Source organism: Entelurus aequoreus, linkage group LG06, assembly GCF_033978785.1.
Source record: "Entelurus aequoreus isolate RoL-2023_Sb linkage group LG06, RoL_Eaeq_v1.1, whole genome shotgun sequence".
In the NCBI taxonomy this organism is placed as follows: Eukaryota; Metazoa; Chordata; class Actinopteri; order Syngnathiformes; family Syngnathidae; genus Entelurus; species Entelurus aequoreus.
In genome coordinates, this window is record NC_084736.1 from 81,171,870 (window position 1) to 81,185,075 (window position 13,206).

Genomic DNA, 13,206 nt, shown 5'->3' on the forward strand with positions numbered 1-13,206 from the left:
TTTAGACATGTATCTCGTACGCATGAGATGCATGTCTAAAAAAATTTTTAAATAATTATAAAATTGTTTTTTAATTTATTTTTATTTTTAGTCGTATCGTGCGCAAATCAAAAATAAAAATTATATATATATATTTTTTGTAGACATTTATCTCGTACGCACGAGATACATGTCTAAAAAAACATTTTTATAATTTTTCTTTTGGATTTTTTTTTAGACATGTATCTCGTGCGTACGAGATAAATGTCTACAAAAAAAAAATATATATATAATTTTTATTTTTGATTTGCGATGAGGTGGCAACTTGTCCAGGGTGTACCCCGCCTTCCGCCCAATTGTAGCTGAGATAGGCTCCAGCGCCCCCCGCTACCCCAAAGGGAATAAGCGGTAGAAAATGGATGGATGTATTTTTTTTTAGACATGTATCTCGTGCGCAAAAGAAAGTTTCTCGTGCGCACGAGATACATGTCTAAAAAAAAATACAGAAATTAAAAAAATATATATTTAAAAAAATATGTCCCCCATGTCCCTTTAGGGCAGGGGTCTCAGACACGCGGCCCGCGGGCCAATTGCGGCCCGCGAGACGTTATTTTGCGGCCCGCACCTTAATATGAAAATTTAATGCTAGTGCGGCTCGCGAGTTTTATATGAATGCCGCTTGACAGCGTCATACTTGCCATCCCTCCTGAATTTTGCGGGAGACTCCCGAATTTCAGGGCAGCCATTCTCTCAAATGTCTGCCTAGTTTCACTCAAACAACATTATGAAGGGTGTGCCGTGATGGTACTGCCTTTATAGTCCGCTACAACCTGTACAAAACAGTGAATGAAGGCATTCTTGGTCAACAGCCATACAGGTCACACTGAGGGTAGCCGTATAAACAACTTTAACACCGTTAGAAATATGCGCCACACTGTGAACCCACACCAAACAAGAATGAAAACCACATTTCGGGAGAACATCCGCACCGTAACACAACATAAACACAACAGAACAAATACCCAGAATCCCATGCAGCCCTAACTCTTCCGGGCTACAATATACACCCCCCCTGCCGCCCTTTTATTAGGCAAATAATTCCTCAGCATTTAGCATTGCTACTCCAAAACCCAAAACCAGTAAAGTTGGCACTTTGTGTAAATCGTAAATAAAAATAAAATACAGTGATTTGCAAATCCTTTTCGACTTATATTCAATTGAATAGACTGCAAAAACAAGATATTTAATGTTCCAACTGAGGAACTTAATTTTTTGTTTTGCAAATAATCATTAACTTAGAATTTAATGGCAGCAACACGCTGCAAAAAAGTTGGTACAGGTGCATTGTTACCACTGTGTTACATGGCCTTTCCTTTTAACAACACTCAGTAAAGGTTTGGGAAGTGAGGAGACACATTTTTGAAGCTTCTCAGGTGGAATTCTTTCCCATTCTTGCTTGATGTACAGCTTAAGTTGTTCAACAGTCCGGGGGTCTCCCTTGTGCTATTTTAGGCTTCATATTGCGCCACACATTTTCAATGGGAGACAGGTCTGGACTACAGGCAGGCCAGTCTAGTACCCGCACTCTTTTACTATGAAGCCACACTGTTGTAACATGTGGCTTGGCATTGTCTTTCTGAAATAAGCAGGGGCGTCCATGATAACCTTGCTTGGATGGCAACATATGTTGCTCCAAAACCTGCATGTACCTTTCAGCATTAATGGTGCCTTCACAGATGTGTAAGTTACCCATGTCTCGGGCACTAATACACCCCCATACCATCACACCTTCAACTCTCACTGGATCGTTTCGCAGACGAGTTTTCGGCGGTTGGAATGAGGATCAGCATCTCCAAATCTGAGGCCATGGTTCTCAGCAGGAAACCGATGGTATGTACAGTCCAGGTAGAGAGCGAGACTCTGTCCCAGGTGGAGGGGTTTACGTATCTCGGGGGTCTTGTTCACGAGTGAGGGAAAGATGGAGAAGGAAATCAGCCGGAAAATGGTAGCAGCTGGGGCAGTATTGCGGTCTCTCTGCCGCACTGTTGTGACCAAACGAGAGCTGAGCCAGAAGGCAACAGGTTGGGTATTGAGAAACTTACATTTATGAATATAAAACTTAGTCAATAGTATAATGAAGTTGCAAAGGTAAAATACCTTTTCAAATTTGTTTTCATACAGTGTAAATCCAAATAGCACATATTTAAAAAAAAAAAAAAAAAAAGCACAAATGTGTCATGAATATTGTCCAGGATGAAGAACTCAACACCATAGACCTCTTATAAGTAGACGCAGCATTGGCTGCTGTGACGCGAGAAATTCGGCCGCCATCTTGAAGTGGTGATGAGGAGCCGGCGAGCAACCTAAAGTGACAGTTGACAGGTAGAAAACAAAGATGCTAAACTGACAGTTGACAGGTAGAAAACAAAGATGCTAAAGTGACAGGTAGAAAACAAAGATGCTAAACTGACAGGTGACAGGTAGAAAACAAAGATGCTAAACTGACTGTTGACAGGTAGAAAACAAAGATGCTAAACTGACAGTTGACAGGCAGAAAACAAAGATGCTAAACTGACAGTTGACAGGTAGAAAACAAAGATGCTAAACTGACAGTTGACAGGCAGAAAACAAAGATGCTAAGTTGACAGGTAGAAAACAAAGATGCTAAACTGACAGTTGACAGGTAGAAAACAAAGATGCTAAACTGACAGTTGACAGGAAGAAAACAAATATGCTAAAGTGACAGTTGACAGCTAGAAAACAAAGATGCTAAAGTGACAGTTGACAGGTAGAAAACAAAGATGCTAAACTGACAGTTGACAGGTAGAAAACAAAGATGCTAAACTGACAGTTGACAGGTAGAAAACAAAGATGCTAAACTGACAGTTGACAGGTAGAAAACAAAGATACTAAACTGACAGTTGACAGGCAGAAAACAAAGATGCTAAACTGACAGTTGACAGGTAGAAAACAAAGATGCTAAACTGACAGTTGACAGGCAGAAAACAAAGATGCTAAACTGACAGTTGACAGGTAGAAAACAAAGATGCCAAACTGACAGTTGACAGGTAGAAAACAAAGATGGTGTTCAGCGTTTTCCTACTCAAATGAGTGGACTGTTGAAAATAGGAATCGGGAGATTACTTTTCACAAGTAAGATTTAACATTAACGTACTATTGGTTGTATTTTGTGAAAAGAATATTACCACAGAGTTGAGAAGGATCAAAGATCTTCAATAGTAATGAAATCGTAGCCGCTAGCAAACAAGAGTATGACCATAATAGAATTGCTTGTCAATTACATTAATTACATTTAAAAATGTATAAGTCTTCAAGTAACAATATTCAAATACTATCAGAATCAGAAATACTTTAATAATCCCAGAGGGGAAATTAACATTTTCCCTTATTGGGTAAGACAGAATTTGGTTTTATTCTGAATCCAGTGAAACAGATTGGTGGTTTTAGCTGATATACAAACTTTCAGGTGTTTATATATGTTTATGTTTAAGTATTTGGCAGACGCTTTTATCCAAAGCAACATACATAAAAAAATACATATAAAACAATCACTGTAAACATGATCATTTAAGGGAAGAATGTAATACAAAATATCAATACAAAGTGTCAAGACAGAATAAACTCTGCTGCTGCAGCAACAGATATACAGTTTATAACAGGCCTGGGGGGGGGGTCAAATTTTTAGAAAAAAATGTGTCTGGGGGCCGGTATATCTCATTTTTAGAAACACTAATACAAAACCAATCACAATAATGTCTGACTGAATGCTAAAAACGTCACCACAGACCGCCTTAAAAAACGGAATGGAATTTTAAATTTTTTGACTGAATGAGACACCCAGAATGTACATGAAAATAAAGAATGTGGGATTTACAATATTAACTACGACCGATAAAACAGTGAATATTGACAACATATGAACGTCACACCCCCACTCCATCCACATGTTTTACAATCAAGCGAAACCCAACAAAAATGTAACAAACAGTGAAATATGGACACGAAGGGTAAAAAATAAACCCACATACTATCTGATATATCACTAAACTCTAGAACTTTTCTGTAAAAATCTCCTTCCACATTTCAGGCTGGCCGCTCTGGAAACGCTCCCCACCCACACTGCTTGGTGCCTCGTAGGAGCTGCTGTGACTCAGATTACCATAGTAACTAATTAGATTACCATAGTAACTAATTAAATTACCATAGTAACTAGTATATCATGGAAAAGCACAGATTCCGACCATTTAAATACTTTGTATAGTTCAAGACTTACGGTCATTAGAAAACATCATTGCACATCATAATGGCAGCTACACTTTCCATCTTAAAGATCTAAAATAAATTATTTGGGAATGTCCGACGGGCCGGATTGAAAACCTGCATGTGGCCCCCGGGCCTTAATTTGCCCAGGTCTGGTCTATAAAGATATATAGATATCTAATGTATACATACATTGTTTATGTAGGATATACGCATGTATATATAACCTAATCATATTGTTTCTTCAATTTAAAAATAGCTGACCGTTTTTTTCCCCGTTCTCTGGGATTATATTCCCAGTTTTGATCTCGGACATTTGGTCACTTATAGCATATAAGAATATTCTATTACTGTTAAGCAAACTATGAATAATAAAACACGCCAAAAACATGAGTGCTTTATCATAGCTACACGTATGACAAAAAACCGCGTGAAAATCAGTGGTATTCATTGAGGTAAAATGAATTAAATGCGCTGACAGTTCATTGCTCCTGCCAAATGAATTGCACTGAGTGGAGCGGGTCACCACTCCAAGATGGCGGCCCCGCGTCTCGTCAGCGCCAGTAGGCAGTAGCGCTCCATGCTGCGTCTACTTATAAGATGTCTATGGGTAGCGGTGCCATGACAGGCCTTGAACGTCACATTTGACTGACGGCTTCCTTAACCAATCAGCAAGAAGCCGGTGGCGAGAGGCGGAGCCTGTGGTGAGGCGTCGCCGTTGTCTGGTCTCGCACTTTTTCAAGATGGCGGCACCGCAAACGAGGCAGGGCCGCGGAGTGAGTTTTATATAATGCAGATAGAAAAGGTGCACCGTGTTCAACAAGACGCCCGTTGTGTTGTATGTATTGGTGAGTATTCTACGCAAGTTCCCACTTAAACACGTCGAGGTTAGGCACTGTTGTAGTGAAACTAGACTACGGCATAGCCACTTAGCATTGACGCTACTGATAGCGAGGCCCTGCTAGATCTTCTCTAAGTGCTTCATTACTCAACTATTAGTCCATTTGGAGTGTTTGTAAGACTATTAGTAGTATTTCGCAGCTATATAGTGTATTGAATATGTTGTACCACAGATTTATCCTCTGCATTTGACTTGTTCCACCCCTTGGGAGGTGAGGGGAGCAGTGAGCAGCAGATGTGGCTGCGCTCGGGAATCATTTTGGTGATTTAACCCCCAATTCCAACCCTTGATGCTGAGTGTAAAGCAGGGAGGTAATAAGTCCCATGTTTATAGTCTTTGGTAGGGCCGGGCGATATGGCCTTTTATTAATATCCCGATATTTTCAGGCCATGTCACGATACACGATATATATCTCCATATTTTGCCTTGAATGAACACTTGATGCATATAATGACAGCAGTATGATGATTCTATGTGTCATTAAAAACATTCTTCTTCATACTGCATTAATATATGCTACTTTTAAACGTTCATGCAGAGAGGGAAACCACAACTAAAAGTGTATTTATGAAACAGTTATTAAGCAGTGGCACAAACATTTATGTCATTTCCAAAACAGAAAGTGCAAGATTGTCAGAGACATTTTAAAACAAGCTATGAGTGCACTTTTGTGCATGATGTCACTAAGATGACATATCAAAACAACACTCAATTAAAGTGCACTTTTTGTACAGAACACCACTACAATAGTTTAAAACAGATAAAGTGCACTTTTGTACATGATGTCACACAAGATATGTCAATAAGTGTCAAATAAAAATGAGCTGCATAATAGGAAATCAAATCGCTATGTGGTAGGTTCCTGCGGACGTTATCTCCTTCTGTTGTTGACTATTTTTTTCATACGGTGTTGATGTGGAAATGGTTGCCTCTGCATTTTGTTGGTGTGGCACCGAACGGAGATGTTGACATGCGGAGTTTCAAGCTCTCTTCATTCTCTAGCGGGTGACTTTTCAAATGATGCTACATATTAGCAGTAATGATGCTTTTTGTAGCAACGCTTTTGCCCCACATTTGACAAATTACGGTTGTCTGTTCGACATCTTCCCGCTTGAAGCCAAACCACCGCCAGAATTAATTGGGAAAATTAATTCTTCCTTCATTTGTTACCAGATTCGCACCTTCTTTCCCTCATAGTACCACTCGCACCACAGCTAACGTTACCCATGCCGCTACCTCTCTGCTCCGCGAGGGCGTATACGTATGTGACGTATGTAAGAAGGTGCGCTTGTTTTATGTCTCTGTGAGAAGGAGAGACAAGAAAGAGGGAGAAAGGCCTGTAGTGTAATGCCCGCAGCTAAAAGCAACTGCGTGAGAACGTATACTCCAATATCGAGTACCGTATTTTTCGGACTATAAGCCGCAGTTTTTTTCATGCGACTTATACTCGGGAGCGACTTATGTGTGAAATTATTTACACATTACCGTAAAATATCAAATAATATTATTGATCTCATTCACGTAAGAGACTAGACGTATAAGATTTCATGGGATTTAGCGATTAGGAGTGACAGATTGTTTGGTAAACGTATAGCATGTTCTATATGTTATAGTTATTTGAATGACTCTTACCATAATATGTTACGTTAACATACCAGGCACCTTCTCAGTTGGTTATTTATGCCTCATATAACGTACACTTATTCAGCCTGTTGTTCACTATTCTTGATTTATTTTAAATTGCCTTTCAAATGTCTATTCTTGCTGTTGGCTTTTATCAAATACATTTCCCCCCAAAAAATGTGACTTATATATGTTTTTTTCCTTCTTTATTATGCGTTTTCAGCCGGTGTGACTTATACTCCGGAGCGACTTATACTATATATATATTCGATATATCGCCCAGCCCTACAGTAGGGCTCTGCGATATATCGAATATACTCGATATATAGCGGGTTTGTCTCTGTGCGATATAGAGAATGACCATTTTGTGAATATTGGAGTATACATTCTCACGCAGTTGCTTTTAGCTGCGGGCATTACACTACAGGCCTTTCTTCCTCTTTCTTGTCTCTCCTTCTCACAGAGACATAAAACAAGCGCGCCTTGTTACATACTTCTCATACTGTTGCGCGTGCAACGTCATATACACCATCGCCGAGCAGAGAAGTAGCGGCATAGTAACAGTTCGCTGTAGCAGGCGGTGCGAGTGGTAATACGAGAGAGAGAAGGTGCCAATCTGGTAACAAATGGAGTAAGAATTAATTCCCAAGAAAAACAGCACGGGTTCCATCGTCTGGCGGTGGTTTGGCTTCAAGCGGCAAGATGTCGAACAGACAACTGTAATATGTCAAGTATGCGGCGAAAGTGTTCCTACAAAAATTGATAACTTGAAAAGTCACCCGATAGAGAATGAAGAGTGCTTGAAATGCCGCATGTCAACATCTGCGGCCGGTGCCACACCCAACAAAATGCCGAATCAACCAGCACTGACCCAATTGAGCCTGGCGTCTTCCATTTCCACATCAACAAAAAATAGTCAACAACAGAAGGAGATAACGTCCGCAGGAACCTACCACATAGTGAAGGACATACACTATTTGATTTCCTATTATGCAGCTCATTTTTATTTGACACTTATTGAAATATCTTGTGTGACATCACTTTATTTGTTTCAAACTATTGTAGTGGCGTTCTGTACAAAAACTGCACTTTCATTTAGTGTTGTTTTTAAATGTCATCTTAGTGACATCATGCACAAAAGTGCACTCATAGCTTGTTTAAAAATGTCTCTGACAATCTTGCACTTTCTGTTTTGGAAATGACATGAATGTTTGTGCCACTGCTTAATAACTGTTTCATAAATACACTTTTAGTTGTGGTTTCCCTCTCTGCATGAAAGTTTAAAAGTAGCATATATTAATGCAGTATGAAGAAGAATGTTTTAATGTAGACACATAGAATCATCATACTGCTGTGATTATATGCATCAAGTGTTCATTCAAGGCTAAGGCAAAATATGGAGAGATATATCGTGTATCGTGACATGGCCTAAAAATATCCAGATATTAATAAAAGGCCATATTGCCCAGCCCTACAAACCAGTAATTATTGTCTGTGCTGTGTAGAGCTCGGCAGAGTAACTGTGTAATACCCTTCCATATCAGTAGGTGGCAGCAGGTAGCTAATTGCTTTGTAGATGTCAGTAACGTAGATTGTCGTGATCACAATGTGCAGGCAAAAAGACATCTAATGCTTAAACCAAAAATAAACAAGGCATTGAAGCTTAGGGATGGCTAAGCAAAACCAAACTAAAACTGGACTCGCTGAAAAGTAAACATAAACAGAATGCTGGATGACAGCAAAGACTTAGTGTGTGGAGCAGACGGCGTCCACAAAGTACATCCATACATGACAATCAACACCAAAATAGGAGCGCAAGACAAGAACTAAAACACTACACACAGGAAAACACCAAAAAAGTCCAAATAAGTCACAGCGTGATGTGACTGTACACCTACTTTGAGACAAGAGCTGTAGTGATGCATGGTTGGTCATGGTTTGAATTCATACGACTTTTTACTGTCAATATCGGCTGCTAAGTTTCATTGTTTGTTTTCTGCTGGCGGTGTGCCTCTGGATTTTTTCAATGAAAAAAATGTGCCTTGGCTCAGAAAAGGTTGAAAAACACTGGGTTAGAGTGTCCGCCCTGAGATCGGTAGGTCGTGAGTTCAAACCCCCGGCCGAGTCATACCAAAGACTATAAAAATGGGACCCATTACTAGGGATGATACTCGAAACCGGTTTTCCCGGTTGTTTGATAAGAAAAGAACAGAGTCCTCGGACTCGAATCCCTTTTTGGGAACCGGTACCCGTTATCGAGACCACTATAGTAAAGAAAAAGAGTTGATTCTTTATTCGAATCCCGTCCCGACCAGAAATGCTCCGTGTGACATCACAAGAAATGACGTCACGTAGCTCAGTCATTAGGCGCAGATAGGGAAAGCAGGAAAACAATGGACGGGGAAAAGCGCTCCAAGGTGTAATAAAGTTAAAAACAAAAGGTATAATCCAATGAATAACTTTACTGAGAGATTTGAGCAGGGTACAAACACATGACCAACACTTTTACGACCAACCGGAAACATAGCAACCAGGCTAGCAACGCACCTCCTTTACGGCAGCTGTCGCAACGTTCTTAAAGCAACCGCAGCACATACATATAAATACAACACATCTCCCTTTTTGAACTTTTGTTTTTCTTTCCTTGTAAACAAAACAAAATCACACTGTATATGTGTTGTCTGTCTAATTATAAATAATGCAGACGAGGCGTGTTGGCTGAGTTCTTGACGTTTACTTTCACAGCGTAGCAACATGCAACACTTTTCCGGGCTACCGCGCATGCTCGTAACTCCCGTTGCATGCTGGGTAGTGTCGTTGTTATATTCCCCAGCTCATAACATCTTTCCCCCATAAAGAAATAATGTTAACTCAATAAAGTGTATTTCTTTTTTTAGCTTTAACTTTTCATTTTTTAGCATTGTAACCACATTTGCAAACAACTTTTCTCCTCATAGAATTTTCTTTCAATAAAGAAATAAAGTGCAAAAATGTCAAAGCATCATAACAAACAGTTATGTCAAATAGCAGCAGAAGTGCACTTTTTGGAGAGCTGTATTATTTCCAGTTTTGTGCCCAAGGTACTGATTTTATTTAACACTATATTATTATTTATACACCTATAGTGATCACAGAGACAGGTTGTTTTTGTGTTACTGTATATATGTGTTTCTCTGAAAAATCCCACTTAATATACTTTGGGTAACAACAGTTAATATTTATTTATTTTATTTTATTTTTTTAGGTGAGTAACAGTCAATATTTATTTATTAGATTTTATTTTTTTATTATATAATAAAAGAGAGCTTTTGTTAAACCAAATATTGTGTGTTTTTTTCCATATACAACAACCTATCTGGACTCGATAAGAGAATCGATAAGGAATCGGTTCGATAAGAGGATTCGATAATAGGCTCGAACTCGATAATACCTTATCAAACATCATCCCTACCCATTACCTCCAGCATCAAGGGTTGGAATTGGGGGTTAAATTACCAAAATGATTCCCAGGCGAGGCCAACGCTGCTGCTCACTGCTCCCCTAACCTCCCAGGGGGTGAACAAGGGGATGGGTCAAATGCAGAGGTTGATTTCACCACACCCAGTGTGTGTGTGACAATCACTGGTACCAAATTTGACTTTATATTTGAGAAGGCATGCTTGCTGACGTCTGGTCCAATCTTTTTCCCTAGCTGCCAGAGGACTCCACAGGAGGACGTCGCCTAGGTTTTCACATTAGACTGAATGCATTGTGATTTCCAATAATTGAGACAGTGATTCTGAAAGCTGTCTACATTAATGAAAAGAACAATGTAGTCAGCTTAGCCTGTCCATCTCCGATACAAGCCCTATTCTGGAATGTGCTTCTGCATGCATTCTGGTTGTGTCGTCAGGGTATAGTGTGAGCTAATTTATACGATTTTGAAAAGGTGCGAATTCCACATAAGAAAGAAAATGGAGATAGATGACGTTCTACCCCCTCTCCCTTTGGAGCCCCCCAATGATTTTGGCCAAACTGAGGGCCAAGCACCTCCACCACCTCCCCTGCAAACGTCCAGTGACGCAGAGGTAATGGACGTTAGCTCTGGTGGTGATGGGGAAGGGGACATCGAACCACCGCAGCCCCTCGACATTGGCACAGTTGCTTTCTGTAGCCAGCCCTCGAACGAGGTCACTCACGACCCGCCGTGCCCCAAAACGGGCCGCCACGCGCCCCCCGTCAACAAGTTTCTTCCAAACCTCAAGCTGCTTCGAGACGTTAAGATTCGCGTCAGCTTCACCGAAAGCAGCAGCAGTAGCAAAGACAGGAAGGTTTTATATACAGGCCAAGGGCAAGAGCGACGTGCCGATGACGCTTTAGGAAACCTCAACGGTGAGTTGGATTTCTCAAGTGATCAGGAGGTCGCTGAGGGTAGCTCGGCAATGGCATTCGGAGCGAGTAGGGTTGAGGAGGCGCAGGTAGACCTTGAGGACAAAGTAGAGTACGCTGTCCTAGATGAGTTGGATGACATCTATGAGAATTTTGTCAATAATGAAGATGGAGAGAATGGCGGTTTTAAATCTGAGGTCATAATTCAGCAAGAGCAAGCAGATGATGAGACCATGGCTTTCTCGTATGAGGTATGTCTGCTCCATTTCCTTCCAGTTTTTTGTCAGTATGTTTTCTCTTAAATACAGCACACACAGGGCCTGATTTACTACATGTTTGAGTGTACTAAAACATGCAAACTTGATAACGGGTGTAACGGTACACAAAAATTTCGGTTCGGTACGTACCTCGGTTTAGAGGTCACGGTTCAGTTAATTTTCGGTACAGTAAGAAAACAACAAAATATACATTTTTTGGTTATTTATTTACCAAATTTGTAAACAATGGCATAACATACATATACACACAGGGTCCATTGCCAGGGTTAATGTGGTCAACATATATAAAATAAAAACTAAATAAGATAAGGCTCAGAATTAGGGATGATGCTCGAAACCGGTTTTCCCGGTTGTTCGATAAGAAAAGAACCGAGTCCTCGGACTCCAATCCCTTTTTGAGAACCGGTACCCGTTATCGAGACCACTATAGTAAAGAAAAAGAGTTGGTTCTTTATTCGAATCCCAAATGGGCAATATTATGCCCATTTGGGATTCGTCTTACTGACACCTTGTGGCGATATGAAAATACTACGCGTCATTAGTCTGGCCACTTCTGGGTCAACGATGTCAGTTCAGTTCATGGGACAATTGAGAAGTAGACAAGTTGTGTTAACTCTTACAAGCCTTGGAAAAGATAAGTCTTTAAGTAAACTGTTTAACTTGTTTATGGAACTCAATATTAAGGTGGAAAGTGGTTAAATTTGATACTAAGATGTTTATTGAAAAATGGTTTTTGTGCACTGTTTCAATGGATGATTTGAGGACTTAAAATGGCTGCCAGTCGTGTATTTCCACCATCGAAATAGTTTCAACACTCAGAAGTATTTGTTTGATGATAGTACTGTATATTTGTGTGAAGCTAATATTTACATATTGTGTATTAAATTTGAGTACGTTAATTGAATCACATGGCTTATACATTTGTCATTGTGTGTATTTCAGTTTTTAAAAAAAATAACAGTCCAGTGCAAGACAAAAGTAAAGATAGGAAAAGACAAAGCAATATCAACAACAATAAAGAGCCTAAATGGATTAATCTGCTTTGGAACTTTATTAGACGTCTTGGATTGTGTGTGTGTGTAGTTAGTATGTTCCAATAGCAGCAGAAGTGCACTTTTTGGAGAGCTGTATTATTTTCAGTTTTGTGCCCAAGGTACTGATTTTATTTAACAATATACTATTGTTTATACACCTATAGTGATCACAGAGACAGGTTGTTTTTGTGTTACTGTATATATTTGTTTTTCTGAAAAATCCCACTTAATATACTTTGGGTAACAACAGTCAATATTTATTTATTTTATTTTATTTTTTTCTTATAAAATAAAAGTGAGCTTTTGTTAAACCAAATATTGTGTTTTTTTCCATATACAACAACCTATCTGGATTCGATAAGAGAATCGATAAGGAATCGGTTCGATAAGAGGATTCGATAATAGGCTCAAACTCGATAATTTCTTATCAAACATCATCCCTACCCAGAATGGTTTCTTAACAAAACCTGTCTACATATAAAGTGCTTTTTTTGATTGATTGATTGTTTGATTGAAACTTTTATTAGTAGATTGCACAGTACAGTACATATTCCGTACAATTGACCACTAAATGGTAGCACACCAATACGTTTTTCAACTTGTTTAAGTCGGGGTCCACGTTAATCAACATTAAACTGCCTCAAGTTGTTGCTCGGATTAAATAAAATGGCAAAACTTTTCTTCTACATATAAAAAGTGCAACATTAAACAGTTTCAAGTCAACTCAGCCTCAGATTAACTT

The 13,206-nt window shown here is 39.5% G+C and overlaps 1 protein-coding gene across 2 annotated transcripts in view; it reads left to right on the plus strand.

Moving 5' to 3' along the window:
- The first annotated feature begins 4,952 nt into the window (after window positions 1-4,952).
- The window catches only part of dgcr8 (DGCR8 microprocessor complex subunit), a 36,308-nt gene continuing 28,054 nt past the window's right edge, over window positions 4,953-13,206 (plus strand). For both annotated transcript variants that reach the window (XM_062051639.1, XM_062051638.1), the window contains exons 1-2: window positions 4,953-5,108; window positions 10,476-11,403. In XM_062051639.1, coding sequence (XP_061907623.1) covers window positions 10,738-11,403 — 666 coding nt within the window. In that variant the 5' untranslated portion in view covers window positions 4,953-5,108; window positions 10,476-10,737. The remainder of the gene's footprint in view (window positions 5,109-10,475; window positions 11,404-13,206) is intronic.